Source organism: Cloeon dipterum, chromosome 3 (genome assembly GCF_949628265.1).
Source record: "Cloeon dipterum chromosome 3, ieCloDipt1.1, whole genome shotgun sequence".
Lineage (NCBI taxonomy): Eukaryota > Metazoa > Arthropoda > Insecta > Ephemeroptera > Baetidae > Cloeon > Cloeon dipterum.
This window is the reverse complement of record NC_088788.1, coordinates 8577721-8595317: the sequence shown is the minus strand read 5'-3', so window position 1 is coordinate 8595317 and position 17597 is coordinate 8577721. Positions and strand designations below refer to the sequence as shown.

General features: G+C 44.1%; 6 protein-coding genes across 7 annotated transcripts in view; 3 read left to right on the top strand and 3 right to left on the bottom strand.

Moving 5' to 3' along the window:
* dgo (diego) overlaps positions 1 to 7060 on the top strand; it is a 52522-nt gene extending 45462 nt beyond the window's left edge. Inside the window, exons 5-13 of the mRNA XM_065483268.1 lie at positions 2281 to 2481; positions 4297 to 4395; positions 4459 to 4557; positions 4688 to 4918; positions 5215 to 5394; positions 5465 to 5545; positions 5610 to 5951; positions 6197 to 6545; positions 6787 to 7060. Of these exons, the coding sequence (XP_065339340.1) occupies positions 2281 to 2481; positions 4297 to 4395; positions 4459 to 4557; positions 4688 to 4918; positions 5215 to 5394; positions 5465 to 5545; positions 5610 to 5951; positions 6197 to 6545; positions 6787 to 6920 (1716 nt within the window). The 3' untranslated portion in view covers positions 6921 to 7060. The remainder of the gene's footprint in view (positions 1 to 2280; positions 2482 to 4296; positions 4396 to 4458; positions 4558 to 4687; positions 4919 to 5214; positions 5395 to 5464; positions 5546 to 5609; positions 5952 to 6196; positions 6546 to 6786) is intronic.
* Positions 7026 to 9958, bottom strand: LOC135939089 (CDK5RAP1-like protein). Its single transcript, XM_065483269.1, has 9 exons — positions 9606 to 9958; positions 9312 to 9551; positions 9046 to 9256; positions 8743 to 8888; positions 8473 to 8678; positions 8159 to 8314; positions 7480 to 7758; positions 7284 to 7424; positions 7026 to 7218 (listed from the first exon to the last, which is right to left on the bottom strand). Exons 1-9 carry the CDS (start codon positions 9838 to 9840, stop codon positions 7084 to 7086), a joined length of 1749 nt encoding a protein of 582 aa, XP_065339341.1. The 5' UTR covers positions 9841 to 9958; the 3' UTR covers positions 7026 to 7083.
* A 226-nt stretch (positions 9959 to 10184) lies between these two features.
* On the top strand, positions 10185 to 11288 carry LOC135939091 (PEST proteolytic signal-containing nuclear protein-like). 2 transcript variants are annotated; one of them, XM_065483272.1, is made up of 4 exons: positions 10185 to 10361; positions 10551 to 10717; positions 10774 to 10904; positions 10959 to 11288. In XM_065483272.1, the coding sequence occupies exons 1-4, from the start codon at positions 10319 to 10321 to the stop codon at positions 11083 to 11085; spliced, it is 468 nt and encodes a 155-aa protein (XP_065339344.1). In that variant the 5' UTR covers positions 10185 to 10318; the 3' UTR covers positions 11086 to 11288. The 2 variants fall into 2 exon arrangements, with proteins under 2 accessions (XP_065339344.1, XP_065339343.1); XM_065483271.1 differs by having other exon boundaries at positions 10548 to 10717.
* LOC135939090 (uncharacterized) lies at positions 11132 to 12592 on the bottom strand. Its single transcript, XM_065483270.1, has 6 exons — positions 12268 to 12592; positions 12015 to 12203; positions 11870 to 11958; positions 11718 to 11815; positions 11525 to 11667; positions 11132 to 11465 (listed from the first exon to the last, which is right to left on the bottom strand). The coding sequence occupies exons 1-6, from the start codon at positions 12444 to 12446 to the stop codon at positions 11345 to 11347; spliced, it is 819 nt and encodes a 272-aa protein (XP_065339342.1). The 5' UTR covers positions 12447 to 12592; the 3' UTR covers positions 11132 to 11344.
* Positions 12593 to 13060: 468 nt separating this feature from the next.
* Positions 13061 to 14875, top strand: LOC135939248 (ubiquitin-like protein 7). The gene is made up of 5 exons (XM_065483527.1): positions 13061 to 13302; positions 13359 to 13549; positions 13608 to 13941; positions 13996 to 14138; positions 14689 to 14875. The coding sequence occupies exons 1-5, from the start codon at positions 13152 to 13154 to the stop codon at positions 14836 to 14838; spliced, it is 969 nt and encodes a 322-aa protein (XP_065339599.1). The 5' UTR covers positions 13061 to 13151; the 3' UTR covers positions 14839 to 14875.
* LOC135939247 (uncharacterized) lies at positions 14859 to 17454 on the bottom strand. Its single transcript, XM_065483526.1, has 3 exons — positions 16936 to 17454; positions 16356 to 16655; positions 14859 to 15699 (listed from the first exon to the last, which is right to left on the bottom strand). Exons 1-3 carry the CDS (start codon positions 17386 to 17388, stop codon positions 15217 to 15219), a joined length of 1236 nt encoding a protein of 411 aa, XP_065339598.1. The 5' UTR covers positions 17389 to 17454; the 3' UTR covers positions 14859 to 15216.
* Between the last annotated feature and the right edge of the window lie 143 nt (positions 17455 to 17597).

Genomic DNA, 17597 nt, shown 5'->3' with positions numbered 1-17597 from the left:
TTTATTTGTTCCGGAAAAGAAATAAAATGGTTTGCCTGCTCTTGTCCTACAAGGAAATCTATTTTCGGAGGTGCAGCAATAATTGCTTTTGAAATAAAAGAACGAGCGAGTCAAGCCGGAATTTATGAGGACAGGTTCGAGCCTGCGATAGCCAATAATTACAACCGGCATGATGAATACTGCGCCTCCAAATTTATTGTTGCCCGGCGCGCTCGATCGCTTTTTCTGCCCGCGAGTGGGTGGTCAACCTGGTGCTTTCTTCCTCGCCGCGGCCGCTTTACACTCGGACACTTTTTATTTCAAATTGACAATTTATATGCAACAGAATATCATGAATAATAATTGGATTAATCAATTATCAGTGGGTTTTTTTTGTAACAATGCAGGTCTTAAAGAGGAATGATACTGGAAAAGCCTGGAAAATGCTTGTTGCCAATGCATAAACTCATCGCTTAGGATTCAGTTAAAGCCGTTAAAGCCTAAATTGACCTAAGGAGCGCTGTAATTTTTTGAGAAAATTGGCTGGAAAGTTACCGTGATTTTCAAATGGCAATGGCTGTCTCCTTACTTGAAATCCGATTTAATTTCAAAACCAAGAGTTTCCCCAATAAGTGGCATACACAATTGGACAGATCTCGACGAGAGGAATCGGAATATGCCAAGAAAATATGTTCGAGCTCTGTACATTTTGGAGAAAATTGGCAAAATTTGAATTTTTATTGTAGGAAGGTCATTTTTTTACTATTGCAAATTTTTGAACAAATTGTTTATCGGTCAATTGTTTAAGGCATCCAACAATTTAAATAATTTTCAATTGTTGCCCAGTATCATTCCACTTTAAAGGACTTAGATGTTGGAAAAAATAGTTTAGCTTTCTGAAAATGGGGTGTCATTGGAATTTTTGGAATTGCGTCAAGCGCTGGACAAAAATAGCAGCCCTTGGGACATGTTATTTTCAGGGGTTAGTTATTTTTTTCTTAAATCCAGTTCCCCACATATTTAAAAAACAAAATATCGCCTGTAAACCAACTGGTTTCAAAACTGGATAACCTTTTATTTGAACTTCCTCGAAAAAATTTAAAATTTCTCTTTTAAGATTATTTATTAATAAAACTTCACCTCTCTTTGCCTCCAAGAATATAAAATTGAATGACAAAAACCATCACTTTGGATGTTATGGTGCCTTTATTTTGCATTTTTACCAAGATAAAATTCAAACAAAACAAGCTTATTGGCAAATTGATCGATAAATTTTATTTCACGACTCGAAAAGCCTCTTGACGGCACTTAAAGAGGAATTTGGACGACGCCGCAGTTGGGTGGGTGGATGCGCCGTAAAAATGCGAGACAATAAAGGCGAGACGAGAGGTGTTGAGGCCTCGCATCTTTTGTTGGCGTAAAAATCAGACTCGGACACTCCCATGCAGCATCTATCTCTTTCTCTCTCAGTCAGTCAGCGAGCAAGTGTCGAAAAACAAAAGCTAAAAGAGCAGCAGATAAAACCTGCAGCTCACGTCGGCAGCCGGGCTTTTGCTTCAATCACGACGCGTCAATTTCCTCTTTTTTTCCTTCTTTCGCCGGGTCAAAGTTGGAAATCCTGTTCCGACCGCTGCACGCTGATCGTTTCCAGCCGCCAATATTAATTGCTCCTTGCTGGGAAAATTGCAGCTCAAGTCGATTCCTCTCAAAATGTTGCCGCTAAATCGCCGGTAATAAATTAATTAATTTGTGCCTTCATTGAAAATTAAATATAAATTCCAGTTTCGAATTAGTTAAACAATTTTCTTCAGCCTTTCAAAATCCGTGACCGACACGATTGGCTCACCGGATTTTCGAAATCCTTGCGTCGATCAGCCAAAAAAAATAAATCACCGCCGGCCGGGCCGACGAGGAAATTTTGAGGCGTGAAATTCGCTTGTTGATTTTGTATTCATGACATGCGTAAATGGCGGCGATCAAAATCGGGGTGTCGAGCGGCGGGCAAGGCGAAAACATAAATAATAATCCGCTCGCACCGATGCCGCAGCTCCAGATTAAATTAAATGGACGCGCGGCGCGCAGATCATTATCGTAATTGCCTCTACAAAAGCAATTCTTATTTTGCACTCGCACGCCAAACGGATTAATTTGTGTCCTTAAATTGACTTGTACGATTTCCGCCCTCTAAGCCTAATTAAAACGCCATTTTTCAATTTATATTGCGCCTCTGGTCTCGTTTGGGCTCCTCCTGAAAATGTTATACGCACAATTTAACGATTGTTCATTGAATTTGTGTTTCAGCATGGGAACACGGCGTTGCACGAGGCGAGTTGGAAGGGCTTCTCGCGGTGCGTGACCGCCCTGTCGAAGGCCAAGGGCGCCGACCTGTCGAGGAAGAACCGCGGGGGCTTCGCGCCTCTGCACCTCAGCTGCCAGAATGGACACAACCAGAGCTGCCGCGAACTCCTCCTTGCCAACTGCAGCCCAGACGTTCAGAACAACGTGAGACAATTTTCGAATTTATCGTTTTGTTCATAAAAAATAGGGGATAAATTTAAGAGGGGTTTCCCTACTTGCATGTCACTGTAAAAAAAGTTTTTTTTAATTTCATTACGTTTCTTTACCCCTATTTTGAATATATAAGTAAAAATCCATAGGAAATGAACAGATGAAAATTGAAAAAATGACTAGATTCTTTGGAATAAATATCTAAAATTAATTTTATTCTACGTGAGAAATACATAATCATTTTAACAATTAAAAAACCGTTTATTTATTTAATTATTAAAAATAGAGGGAACTATAGCACCGAAAAACAGATACAATTTACAGTAAAAATAGTTTCTTCACGATTTCCAACTGTTTGCATGTGAAAAAATCGAGCCAGACTTCTTCATTTAAAGTAAGCATCGAGATTTTTAAATTCAGAGAGCTGATTATTTTCTCGTAGTGTCGATGCAATAAAGGTTTTGCCGCAGTCACGCTTGCTTTGCTACTTTACAATGGAAACTGCCAATAATTGCGTTGGTCGTGAGCATTTCGCACTTTTAAACTCGAAAATTGCTCAATGAGAGAGCGGCAGAGCAAGTGAAACCTTCTCTCGTTTCATTTTCGGTTGGAGAAAGCTCGCTCACCTCACTTTTCCGAGACTGAAAAAATGCTTTCGTGTAAATAATGTACTTAAATTATAATTCACGCAGTAAAGCAATAACTCATCTTAAAAAACTTCAAATTAAAAATGTTTTTGAATTTTCATTAAATTAGTAATTTAATTCAATTTATTTATTATTATTTTTTTGTTTATTCTCACAAATTGTCAAGTACGTTCATGTTTTTTTAGAAGAAATTAGTTTATTTTTAAATTTACTTTAATGTCAATTTTTTATTTATAATTTTCTTCATAGGAAACGGGATGAATTTAAGGTGGGTTGTAAATTCAAATAACTTGTATTTTCCGCTGGTGAAATAGAAATATGAATAATTATTTTTGTAATTGTACCATATTATTTAATCTTATTAGCAGTTTAGGATATTTTAATCATTGAGTAAACAAAAGCATTATGTAAAAATATACAATTTACACATAAAAATTTATTAATTATTTACATTTTTTCAACTGTTTGCATGTGTCAGCAAACAAAATATATTATCGAATCTAAATAAGTTAAGCTTCAAGACTTTTAAATTCAAGAGCTGATTATTTTCTCGGAGTGGCGATGCCGATGTAATTAAAGTTTGCGCATGAATACAAAATCAACATGGTAATAATGTCACCGGATACAAGGATTTCGAAAATCCGGTGAGCCAATCGTGTCAGTCACGGATTTTGAGCAATCCTGCTGAGAAATTTGAATGAAGAAAATTATTTCACTAATTTGAAACTGTAATTTACCTATACAGAGCAATAATGAACATTATTTTTTTTTGTAAATTTCATAAAAAAATCATATTTACAACGTGCGGCAGTCAAATAAAAACTGGGAAAATTGTGGAATTCTATATTTCGCCAAAGTTTCCAATAATTAATTAAAAGGGGATTTTTGTAAATGATTATTTCTCTTGAAATCGATTGCTTTCGTCTTGTTCTATCCAAAAGTGTGCGAATAACCAGGAGTTATAGTGCTCACCTCTTGACTAGCGTGAAAACAAATTTTCTCAGAAACTTAAGCGGCAACCTGAAATTGTTTTTAGCTTTTTTCAATAATTAAAAAGTATTATAATTAATATATATAGGAATGATCTTTTAAAAAATTTCAGTACAAATCCACTAACACTAGGAAGATGTGATTGTTAAACGAGAAATTTAATTGTTTTCAGTATGGAGACAGTCCACTGCACACGAGTGCTCGTTACGGGCATGCCGGGGTGACGCGCATCCTGATCAGCGCAAAGAGCCGAGTGTCCGACCAGAACAAGGTGCGTTTTATTTTTCGATTGTTCGGTCCAGCGTCTCACGAGAGCGAATCGGTCTTATTGCAGAATGGCGACACGGCGCTGCACATCGCGGCCGCCATGGGGCGCAGGAAGCTGACCAGGATCCTGCTCGAGGCCGGCTGCGACAAGAGTCTCAAAAATAAGGTACACATACATGATTTATATTGCCGTACAAACAAAAATGAGTGTAGTTGACTTTAATTTTACGACTTGGCATGCCCATGAAAGGAACGCTTGTATATTTAATTTAATTTCATGGACCTTTGTTGTTTAGCAAGGAGAAACGGCGCGGGACATTGCGACGCGCAAGGACCTGAACGAGATCCTGCAGATTCTGAACAGTCCTGCGGCGGTGCTGGGATCGAGCTCGGCGCCGGCAGATAAAATCAGAAGCAGCAGCCGCAAAAAGCCTGAGCGCAGGAGTGAGACTGGCAAAAAGCGCGAAAAGGCCGGCAGCGGCAACAGCAGCAAGGACTCCAGCTCCAGACACAAGGAAAGAAAGAAGGTAGAGAGGTCAATTTTAAAATAAAAATATTAAAAAATAGACTTTCATTGAGAGATATGCTAGTTGACTCGTTGGATGCCCTTGGGGCTCGTTTTCTTACCTGATCTGAGGTATTTTCTGACCTCAGGAGTGACTCCCAACATGTTCCGAGGGTAAAAATGAACCGATCGATTGTGCAATTTTGAATTTGCTCACTCTACAAAAACTCTTTCCTTCTCAAAAAAGTTTCACCGTCCTGAAATTTTCAGGCATGTGTTTATGTGTTACAAACACTAAAATAAATTAATTTGATTCAGGCGAAGAGCAGCAAGGTGACCTTCGACAAGCTGAAGAGCCCGAAAAAGTGGTCACCCTATGGCTGCCACTACTACCCTGACTCGACGTCTTTTCCGCAGCCCAACCTCGACTCCCTGCCTGAGGAGCCGCTCAAAAGGGGCGAGCAGTACTTCCTCGACCTGGCCGGCAATATTTGCAAGGTGGGAAAACATTTAAAAAACCTTAAAATATATTTTATTGTAAAACTGACAAAAATTATTATTATTTCAGGGTCCGATCGGTGTGGGGTACACGTGTTACTGCGCACCCTTCTTCAAAAACATGGAGGCGCGGCTGGACAAAGATAAGCAGGTGAGACACAACCCCCATCAATAACATATTCCCCAGGAAATTTACTAAAATTAACGAATTTCAGGAGCTGAAGGAGCACATCGACGCTGCGCATGCGCGTCTGGACGCGAAGGTGAGCAGCCTGGAGCGGAAGACGCATGGAAAGATGGAGGAACTGTCGAGGTGCGTGGCGGCCGAGCGGCTCGAGTGCCACGAACGCCACGTCCACCTCAAGCATTGGCTGCACGGCGAGCTGGTGCGCGGTGGCGCCACCAGAGCCTCCGAGCGCATCCCGTCCAACCGGCCGCGACTTGAGCGCAACATGTCGCGCACGAGGAGCCTCGAAGACCTGCTCGATCACCAGCAACAGAGGCCCCAGCTCAACCTTAATGGTTCACACCAGGACCTCAGGTGGCCGCCCCAGTCGGTAGGTCTAAAAAATTTATAAATTTGAACTTCAACACACTGCGCCCCCTCCTTGGGTTGGAGGCATGGTTGGGAATGGGAAGCAACCAAGAAGCATCTTTATGTCTTTGAGATGTAAAATTTCCCCTTTAACCAATTACATTTTACCGCGTTTTGTTTCATCCTAGACCTCCACTCAATGAACGGGGGCTCAATGTGGGTTTGACATATTTTTTACCAGCAGTTTAACTGTTTTGCTTTTTTTAGGAGTTCCGGCCGGTGGCGGAGGAAGAAGCAGACGATGACGGGGCGAGCTCCGAGTCAAGCGAGGAATTGGTGGAGACGGCGGCAGGACTGGGCATGGGGCCCGAAGGCAAGAAAGGCCACGACTACGAGAACGTGGCGTTCAAGGAGCCGCACGAGTGGCGCGACTGGGACGAACGCGCCGAGATGCTGGACGCGCGGCTCGCGTCGCTCGGAATGCGCTGCCGCACCGGCGTTTACCACAGCAACGGCGCCTCCCCGGCCACCGATACAACCGGCGAGACGCCAAACGAGTCTGGATACAGCAGCAAACTGTCCAAAGGACCCTCGCCGGACATCGTGGACGGTACAGGTACAGAACTGACGTTTTGATTATCATGAACATTAGGCTTGAGAATTTTATTTGAATGCGGTTTTTGTGAAATTTCTTTAAACGGCTATAGGTCTGTGCGGGAATATTGAGTTCAATAATTTTCCTGCCATTCACTACGCTTTAAATTTAAATAATTTGTTAATTGGGCCACATCAGAAAAACTTCCCAATTAATTAAATCATGACCATTATCCAGTTTTAATTTTTTATTTAATTTTCAGGCCAAGTGGTCAACGGTGGTGGTGCGAGTCAGCTGGGCGGCTTTTACACGTCGAGGGTGGCGGCGCTGATTGGTCGACAGGAGGCGCAGCTGCAGAAACCGGTAGTGCGGCGCTCAGCGGCCAGTCTCGTCTGAATATTCCACGACTTGTGACCAAAAATACTCAACAAACGAACGAACAATCGAACAATTTCTGTACAATTTGTGCGCGTGTGAATTTTGTAATTATTTAACCAGAGATTAAATTTATATAAACAATTTTTATTTAATGCGAATATAGACGAGATCTTATTTCCGTTCATGACACTGCCAATACTTCACGCAATCGTTCTAATTCCTCGGAGCTGGGGCCCACAGGCGAGCTGCCGTACTCCCGCACGCTGCTGTGGTGCACACCTACTCCTTGCAGGCACTGCGAATTCGCATTCGTCACCTGTAAAAAGAAAAAAATGCATTCAATTAAAATAAAAACCAAAAGAGAAGAGACAGAAAATTGACCTCAATAACAACATAGTCCCCTGGCTCGACAGGTCTTCTCTCCTGAGAGTCTGGCGACATCGGCAGCAAGCCGGCAGGAAAGTTGACTTTAATGTTGGCCTCGTTCCTGCCCGCCAGCACCTGGCGCGACCTCTTGCTCGCCTGCCAAAATCCCGAAATTAATTTTAAAATAATATTATTATAATGAATAACCAACCCCTTCGACAAGGATGAGCTGTCTAGTTCCGAGTTGCGCCTTGTTGGTCTGCTCCGTGATCATGCGCATAGTCTGGTGCATGATCTCAATGCGACGCCTCTTTTCCTCTTCTGGTACGTCGTCCTGCAGGCGCCGGTGGGCGGTCGTCTTCTCGCGCAGGCTGTACATAAAGATGAACATCCAGTTGTACACTACGTTGCGCATCAGCGTAATTGTCTCCTCGAAATCTTCCTCGCTCTCTCCACAGAAGCCGCAGATAAAGTCGGAACAAAACGACACCTGCAAAATAGAAATGATAATACAAAAAATCGTCATTTTTGGGTCGCTGAGGCTGGAACGCGGCGATTTTACCACAGAAAAGGAAAGCTTGAATGAAATTACGTCAAAATATCCTCAAACAGTTTAAGCTCTAAAGAAATTTTTCACTTTTAAAATTTTGCATCCATTTATTTTTTGTTCCTTCCTCAAGCTACGTTTCTGCAGTCCGCTACAGGCCTTGTTTGAGTTCAATTTGATGAAAATAAACCTGAGGAAACCATTTCTCTTGCCGATTTCCCACATTAAACAAACACAAGGAAATTTTATTTTTTTATTTTTTTTCTTAGCACTGTTTTTGCGTTTTCCATCAGCAAGTTTGGAAAAAATAATAAGAACTAAGGGTAGAGATCTTAATGCTGACCTTTGGAACCATTTCCCTGATGTGCTGGACCAGATCGATGTACGCTTCGCGCGTGTAGCCACGCCGCATCCGCTCAAGGACGCTGCTGCAGCCGCTCTGCGCCGGCAGGTGCAGGTGCTTGCACACGTTCGTCCGCTCCCTGATCACCTCCAACACCTGAAGCAAAATTTTAACAAAAATCCTCTCAAAGCAGCGGTTTTAGAAGTCGAAATAGGCTTTTGAAAAGAAAAAATGCTGCAGTATGAATTCTTTAATTTTAATACTATTTCAGATTTTTTAAAATTAAAATTACAAATATTAGATATCAAAAATACCTCATCTGGAAAGTCTTTGGGGTGTGGCGAGGTGAAGCGAATCCGCATTTCGGGGTCAATGGAGGCGACCCTGTCGAGCAGGTCTGCGAACCTTCGGCCACCCTTCTTTGGTTTGTACACAGTCTTGAAGCCTTTGGCCATGTTCGTGTCAGCCGCCACAAAGTGCTGCTGCTCAGATAAATCGCGATAGCTGTTCACGTTCTGGCCTGAAATTTATTGAAACATTTTTAATTGAAAAAAATCTTGATTTCTTGGAGAATTTGCATCTACCTAGAAGCGTGACCTCTTTGATGCCCTGCTGGGACAAATAGCGGATCTCGTCGACGATGGACGAGATGGGCCTCGACCGTTCCCTTCCCCGCGTGAATGGAACGATGCAATAAGTACACATATTGTCACAGCCACGCATTATTGAGCTGAAAATTAACAAAATATATTTATAAAACAACCGCGGTGTAAAATACAAGAAAAACTACAGAAATAACTATAAAAGTTCAAGGCAATTTTCATGAACACGTTTTTTGGCAATCAAATAATTTATATACAATTTTTTCTTCCCCAGTTTTCACTCACACATAGGCAGTTTTCGAGTTCTGGTCGAGCCGAACGGGCATGACGTCAGCGTAGGTCTCATCGTGCGACAACATGACGTTGACAGCGGTGTGTCTATCCCTGCTGAGGGCCAGCAGGCGCGGCAGGTCGCGGTAGCTGTCAGGTCCGGCTACGATGTCCACGGAGCGCTCCTTTTCAATCAGCTGCTCCTTCAGCCGCTCGGCCATGCAGCCTAATTTCCAATCAAATCTCACCAGGTCAATCAAAATATTTGTTGCTTAACTAACCAAGGACACCAATGCGCAAGGGCGGTCTGTCCCTGTTCCGCTTCTTCTTGAGGCCGCGGTAGTTTCGCAGCTGGTTCCACACCTTAGTCTCGGCGCCCTCCCTGATGGCGCACGTCACCACTAGGATGACGTCGGCCAGCAGCAACTCGTCCGTCTTCTCGTAGCCCTTGGCCTGCAGGATCGACCACACCACCTCTGTGTCGTTCACGTTCATCTGGCACCCGTACACATCGAAGTACACTGCGATTAAAAATTATGTATCAAACATTTTCATTGAAATTCGAATAAAAATACCTTTTTGTCCGTCGCCGCTTACATTGTCGATGTAGGGAATGTCCACCACTGAAGTGTCGATCTCCTGTTGGGTCGACGGGGACACGCTGTTGGCGATGAAGTGCTGTAGTCCCGGCCCATTCTTGATGTCCACCTTGTGCCAGAGGCTCGTGGATGAGCTCAGACTCCGCCGGCACGCATTCCGCCGCAAAACAAACGACGGCATGCACCGCAATACTCTCATAGAAATGCTCATAATTCAAATTAAATTCGTGTTAATACAATTTCAATAAGATTTAATTAAAATTTGGGAATATAGAGGCTGTCTAATAAAAAACGGCATGTTTCTGATTGTTTCTGATGTAACCCCGTGTGTTTACAATTTCCAGCTGGATTCTCATTCTGACAAACCTAACAGAGGAGGTTTGACGAAAGAATTAAAATTTTTATTGGCCTTTTCGGTGAAAATTTTGCTGAAACGAGATTAATCTAACATGAAGAAATTATATTAATGCTGAGAAATAATTTGTAGGTCGATTTAACTGATAAAATCGATTTAATTTTTAAAAAATTCTTCAAGATGGCAAACACTGTTTCTAGATTTTAGCCTTCAGCCGGTGCTTTGGAGACCACGGAAATTTTTATTGTTTTGAACCCCACTTGAATGAATTAAAGCGATGCTCTGCGAATTTCGGACTTTTCAGTAAGAATCTTCAGACAGTTCAGACAGAGCGATGTCCGGTCGAGACTACAACAGGCACAGGTCAAAGTTCTCAGGTTCGTTTTTTGCATTCTGCTCCTGCTGGGTCTCCAGCAGCGTCTTCAGTGTATGTATCTATATTTGTAACGTCAATGCGGCAAACATGTCATTAATTAGTAATTAATTTGAAATTGAGGCCGATTGATGGTTTCGTGTGGCTGACGTTGAAAGACGGTTGTCTGAATCCTCCAGTGTTAACCCAGCAGGATCGACGGCGCCGCGGAGCCGCAGCAGGTCGCGCTCCCCCCTGAGCGAGGAGCGAAAGGGGGCTGCGGAGGGCGAGGGGCCCAGGGCCAGGCCCAGCATTATGGTCGGCAATAAGACTAAGTCGCAAGCCGGCATCCAGATGAAGCTGCAGCAGGCCGGACCTCAAGTGAGCTGTTATAATAAATTTCAATTTCATTTGAGTTGAAATTCGTTTTATTTCAGGCGAGCAAGGCCGCCCCTGCGACCCCGAAGCCCAAGGCCAGCCTAGTGGCGTCAGTATTTAACGAGGACAGTGATTCCGAGCCTGAGGAAATGCCGCCAGAGGCCCGGATGCGCATGAAGAACATCGGCAGGTTGGGCTTTTTTATTTTAATTCTTCATTATTAATAAATTGATGTGGTTTGCAGGGACACGCCGACGTCGTCCGGCCCGAATTCATTTGGTAAAACAAAGCAAGGTTTCTGCGACCCTAGTAAGCTGTATGAAATGTCAGTAAAAAAGCTGCAACAAGAGTCTCCTGGCGGCAACTCTTGAAACGCCTCTCTCTCTCTCTGCTGTACAAATAATCGTGTGCAAGTCATTTAATTCACTGTGACTACTTTTTATTATACTTTTGGTGTGTACACTGATTGATATACAAGAAGTAATAATTGTAAATTTGAAATTAATGAATAATGATTGTCTACCCAGTATAATCCAATAAAAGTCTGTGCAGCAAAGCTGCTAAATATTAAAAACTGGTATTGTGTTCAACGAAAGTTTAAAAAAATTCTGGCTAGAACAGGAGGTACAATCACTCAATGCCACTCTCCATGGTGATGAGCATTTGCAGGCCTGTACTCAGCGATGTCTCCATCTCTTCGCTGCCTGCCGGGAAGTGGATCTCCACTGCAGTCTCTTCCTCTTGGCTTGGACTGGACAGTTTGAAAGATTGTTAAACGGGATTAAAAAAATACAAATTAAAAAAACTCACGGCATGGGTTCCGAAAGTGGACTCTCGCGTAGTTTCTGCACGGCGGCCTCCATGTTTGCCCTGTGGGCGAGTACTCGCTCCTCGTAATAACTGGCTATTTCGTCCAGAGTGCCGATTCCACTTTCCATCAAAGCTGACTCTGGCTGTTATTTAAAATCAAAACTCACTTCGAGAAAATTATTATAAAAATTACCGATTGGTTTGCCCTTCTGTGACTCAGTTGCAAGCCAATTTTGTAAATAAAATTTTTCGTCACGTCCGTCAGCGTCTCTAAAACGGAATTCTTGGCGGCTGCAGACACGAAATTTAATAACAAAAAAAATATGAATCAAACCCAAAACTCACAATGACATCCAGTGTGCGCCAATAGGGCGGTCACAGCACGCTTGGTCACATCCCGACACACTTGGGCGTCAATGCCTTCAACGTTTACGCTGGATTTGGCCAGAAATTAATAAAATTAGACTACAATCAATTTTAGAAAACTAACATTATCGATTTAGCCCCGTCACTGGGACTACGCCGCCTGCGCTTGCACGGAATAATTTTTTCATCTTCGCGCTGCAGCTGGACTAGGGCCTCGGACAGCTCGGCCTCCTGGCCCGTTTGCCGCACCAGCTGCAAGCACTGGAGTGATTGCAGAACGTTGTCGTCCAGCTTGGCCCAGTCGTCGTTCTCCCTGCAAGATTAAATTTTATTAAAATCAATTTTGGCGTTGAACACAGTCATGCAAGCTTATGTACTGTTTGGGCGGAGGCCCGGGCATCGGAATAAAATTTGTCAGCGCGTCGAACACCAGATTTTCGCGCTTGAACAGCATCAGCGGCGGCTGCTGCGACTGATTCTCTGTCGCAGATTCTGATCCTCCGGAAGGCTTCGGTATTGCGCCCCACAACGACGACAGTTTTCTATTCTCCGCCATGATAAAATGCGGAGAATCTTCTTTTTAGACGAGTCGGTTTTCACCACTAATGTCGCATTTTGAGAAAAAATGAAAACCGAATAATTTAAAATCCGGACGTTTAGTACGGTTTAGTATAGCAACACAGACAACAGACACTGCAGCACACACAAACAGAAACACAACGGACGGTATAACGAGGACTGGCGGACACCGCCATTTTTACATTTACAGAGGGGTACTCTTCCCCTCTCGTCTAACAGCGCGCGCCGTATAGACGAGAGAGAAAATTTATTCCCTCTGCAAAAATGGCGGTCCACCAGTCCTCGTTATACCGTCCTTGGGTCACGTTGGTAGTCATACATTTAAATTTAAAAAATATTATTGTTCCATATTTTCAGTGCTCTATCAGGTAATGAATTTACAAATAAAATGGAATTGGCTTAAAAAATACATCTTCTCACAAAAAAATGAACAAAAGTCAAGCAAAAATGTCCAAAAATGGAAATTTTAAATCTCAAGTTGGTAGTGTATATCAATATAAACAAATTTACTCAGTCACGCCCCCTTTTTGTCTGCGTTCTGTGGTCTTCTCTTCTGTATTCTGCTCTGATTCTGCTTCTGCATCTCATTCTAATACACATCCACACATATACTTGAAGTAAATTAAACGCTGCGTCACATCAGCGTTCAGAACGCAGTTAATTAATTTAATATCAGAACAAGATGGATTTTCAAAATAAGGCAGTTTTGTCGATTCGAGTTCCGCTTGACAGCAGCTGCGTTCTGCGAGAGGTGCTTTTCGGCTCGGCAGGCGCGGTGCAAGATCTGCGCTCGGCTGTGGCAAGAGAAACAGCGATGGATGCCGACACAATAAGTACGTGCAAGTTCTCAGCTTTTCCATTTTTTCTGACTGGAGACAAATTTTTGCAGACCTCATCTTCCGCGGGCTGATCATGCGGGACGGAAAGGCAGTGTCCTCGTACGGATTTCGGTCGGGCGATCTGATCCACGTCTTCGCCAAGAAGCAGCCGATGGAGACCGCAGCCAACAAAACACACGTGAGTGACGAGGATGCGAGCAGGATTGCTCTCTCGTTGAAGTCCCTTAAACAAACTATTGTGGTGAGTTTATTTATATATTTGAATTTACTTGCAGAATTATCGAAATTAAAATTTTCAGAGGCTTGGAAAGTCAGACACGTCGCTGGTGGAGAGGTTGACAGCCGCGATCCCATCTTTGAACGACGACCCTGTCGCTTTGTCGATCCTGCGAGAACCCGACCTGGTCGCCCACCTAGCGGACACGGAAGTGTTGAAGAAGGCGCGACACAGCCACCCGCGGCTGGTCGAGGCCGCCGAGTATCTGGCCGCGCACCTCACCGAGTTCAGCAAGAATGAGGCCAGCAACTCAGACGATATGGAGACAGACGACTCGCCCAGGCAGCAGCCGCAGGCCCCACAGCGGCCCATCACGGGCAACCAGCTGGCCGCCGCCCTCGCCTCAGCCATCTCAGGTCATTCTCAAGCTTTTAAAGATTTGAATTTGTTTCGATTTTTTATTAAAACAGGCGTGAGCAGAGCCCGACAGACGCCACCACAGAGGCTGTTTACACCCGAGATGCTTAACTCGGCCCTGGCGCAGGCCTTCCAATCCGTTCCCTCCCTGGCCAGTAGCCCAGCTGCCCCCAGTGCTGTCCCTGCTGTCACGCCGGTAAGTTACGGTTTGGTAGTAGGATAAAAAAAGCATTTAAGCGTTGGTGACGTTTTTTGCGCTTATAAACGCTCACCGTCATTTCGTTTGTGCCACGGACATTCTGCCGCCCTTTGCATCGCTCGTCGCCGTCAGCTTATCGGAGTGAAGTTAGGTCTGGGAGGTCTACCACATGAGCTAACTTGACTCTTATCAGCTAACTCAAACGCATGAGGGGTATAGAAGTAGGTGGGGGCAAACAATCGGCCAAATTTCAACGTTTTACTTTTTTAGTTTATATCATTTGATTGATTTCTTTTAATTCCAAGCTTAGATTTAAATTTTTCCTCGATAATTCAATTTTAACCGAATTTTTATCCGTTAATTAATAAATTTTACAAGTTTAATTAGGGTAGACTGTACTTTTCTAGTTTATTTTTTCCCTCAGTCAGCTGAATCACAACCCTGGGGATTTTATCTTCCTCTCAAACTAAAGTGTTATCTTTGGCAAAGAATAATATCTTTATTTAAAGCATAAGTGTAATGCAGCAATAAAATGAAATTATTTCAGGGTCCTTCAGTGGAGCAGTGGACGCAACAGTTGCAGCAGATGCGAGAGGTTGGCCTGATGGATGACAATCTCAACAGACAAATGCTGGAGATCACAAACGGAGACGTTCAGGCAGCTATTGATCTGGTTATTCAGAGTCAGCAGAATTAGGAAACTAAAATAGTCACTGGTTACATTTCAATGTTCATTTAATTAATTTATTTCCTCTCATCAACAAATACAGAGTACGCACATTCTCACTGTCGCACAAAAACACACCAGACAATGATAATAATTGGAACTAACGTAGCTATGCTTTAGCGGCCACCCTGATTTTAGGGTGTAATTAGAGAAGAGAGCGGAATGAACAAATGGACCTGACGTGCGAATGGTCAAAAGAAAAACATACCTAATTAGAATAGCGACAGAAAGCGAAGGCCAGGGATTATCGAGTTAACATAAGTCATTTGAAGAAATACACAAAACTGTGGTTCAGCATCACAGCGTCACACACTCGCTCGTCATCTGAGATTGCAACCAGTCTTGAGTTCATTCATTTGTTTCGGCGGTGATAGGCACCTCAGTCATGCGGACGCCGTACTCGCGCATGAACTCGTCGTCGTAGTTCCAGTGGGTGAGGTACTGGGCAAGCACGGCCGGCAGACCGAGTTTGGGTGCCTCGCGCCAGAAGGGCCGGCCGATGGCGGTGCGGATGGTGCCGCGACACATGCTCATCAGCGTGCGCGGCTCCTGCATCATGGTGTGTACAACTTCGGCTTCTCTGTTCATCTCGGGCCGCTCGAGGCGCAAATAATCGTGGGCGTCCAACCGCTGCTGTCGCACCAACTGCTTCCTCCACATTTTACCGCCCAGCTCGCGGTACACGTGCAGCAACTTCAGCGCCGTGCCCACGCACCGCGTCTCCGGCACTATCAGCTGCTCTACCAAATAATGCGGTACGGACTTGTCCAGGTTGATGTTGTTCTCCTGCTGCAGTACGAATTTCGCTCCGTGAAGTGTAAGGAGCTCCACCTGAATTGGATGATTTGCGCAGAAAATACGTTAAATTGAGGGAAAATCAAGGTTTTAGATGAGGGGAAGTATTTCAGGATTAAATTGCAAAAATAGAGGAGGGGTGGATTTAACCAGTGCTGCAGAAAAGTTGAAATTCCCTCAAATAATTATTTGCTGTTGAGCAGTGGGACGTTAAAGCAGCACTTCCCCTCAAAAAGGTAGCAAACTCAACAAGATGGTTGAGGGGAGGGAGTTCAGGGTTAAATAAAAATAAGAAAAAATCATGATTGCAGTTAAAAGCAGTTCCTTGTAATTAGTCTGTTGCGCAGTAGAAGTTCCTGGCAGCACTTCCCCTCAAAAAGGTATCATAATCGAAAAAGCTAGCAAGGAAGTGAATTTAGGTGTCTACTGTCTAGTTATAAAATGAGTCAGGACAATGGAACAAGCCCTAAAGGAAAACGAAATTATAGAAGGTGTGAATTGCAACTTAGTCAGAGGATTCACAAAGGGGAAGGAGTTCAGTATGAACTAGAGAGGAGAAAGGCCTGCAGGACTACTACCGCCAAAATTCAAACTCAGGGCAACAACTGTTAAGGTCAATTTGGGGAGGTAAACTCAGAGAAGATTTAACCTAGTGGTGGGGAAGTGAATATAGGGTTGCAAAAATTCAATACCCATTCGAGGAGATGCCTTGGAGGATCTGTGTAGAACTGGAAATGCCAGAGGCAGAAGCTGACCGGCGCGTGGCCGCTTCCATCTGCGCAGCGTTGTGTGCCATTCGGCGCCTTGACCAGTTGCTCGACAGTTGTGTCGCGTTCCAGCAACAGGCGGCCTACCTGACGCACGTTGGCCATCACGGAAGACATCAGGTAGCGGTTCCTTGACGAATCCAGCAGGGTGCCTCCCATGTAGTACAGGTAGTGAAGACTCACGCCCTGGTTGGCCATCGCCTCAATTACACTCACCACAAAGTCCTGAAACAGTGTGAAAGGTGGTTTTAATTTTCATGGTAAACAGGTTTGAATTGATTCAGGATTGTAAAAATAAAAATCTTTGAATCGTTCAGGGAAAACAGTGATAACCCTTTGATTAGTCAAATTCCGACCAATGGTGGCAGCACTATCACCGGAAACAGCCAATCAGGGAATACCTCAATTCCTCTCTTCTAGTTTTAACAAGGTTCAAACTCATCAGGCGCAAAGATTGATGGTTGATAATTAATTAAATATACGTATCAATCAAATAAACTGAAACCTCAGGACATCGGAGGCGGGCGGGTGTGCCCTTATCGGCGATGAGCCTGAGCAAGAGGACGGGTATCTGCTCGTCTGGAACATGTGCGAGACCGTGGGTGACCAGGTGGAGGCCGCATTTGAGGTGCTTGCGGCGGCCAGCTCCGCGCAAGAAAATCAGCAGGCGGTCAGCGGCCGGTATTATGCTGCGTCCGGACTCGAGCTCGTACAAGAATTTTTTGAACAGCAGAGATAGATCGTTGTCAGTCTCCTTGCAGCTGACATTGTGGTTGTTGCGCCACTTGCGGGCCTTATCCGGCCCTTCGAACGGATCTTCTCGCATCTCGGCGCTGCTTACTGACTCATGGTTCCGTTCTCTTGGAATCGGCACCGCACTCGATGGGATGCAGCTGAGATCGATCGCCACAGGACGATAAAAAATCCTCGCTGGTCTTGGTATCCTGATCGGAGGCATCAGTGCAGCTGAATGCCTAGCGAGTTGCGTATTCCTTAACGAGTGAGAAACTTTAGTCGGAAGATGCTAGATTAACACAAGGGGCGCGGCCGGAGTGCCATCTTTTATAATACGTAGTGATTAATTCTGATTGTTTTTCGAGAATACAATATGGCCGCCGTGTGTACCTTCTTGTTTAGAAGTATTTGTAAACAAAGTATAGTTGACAA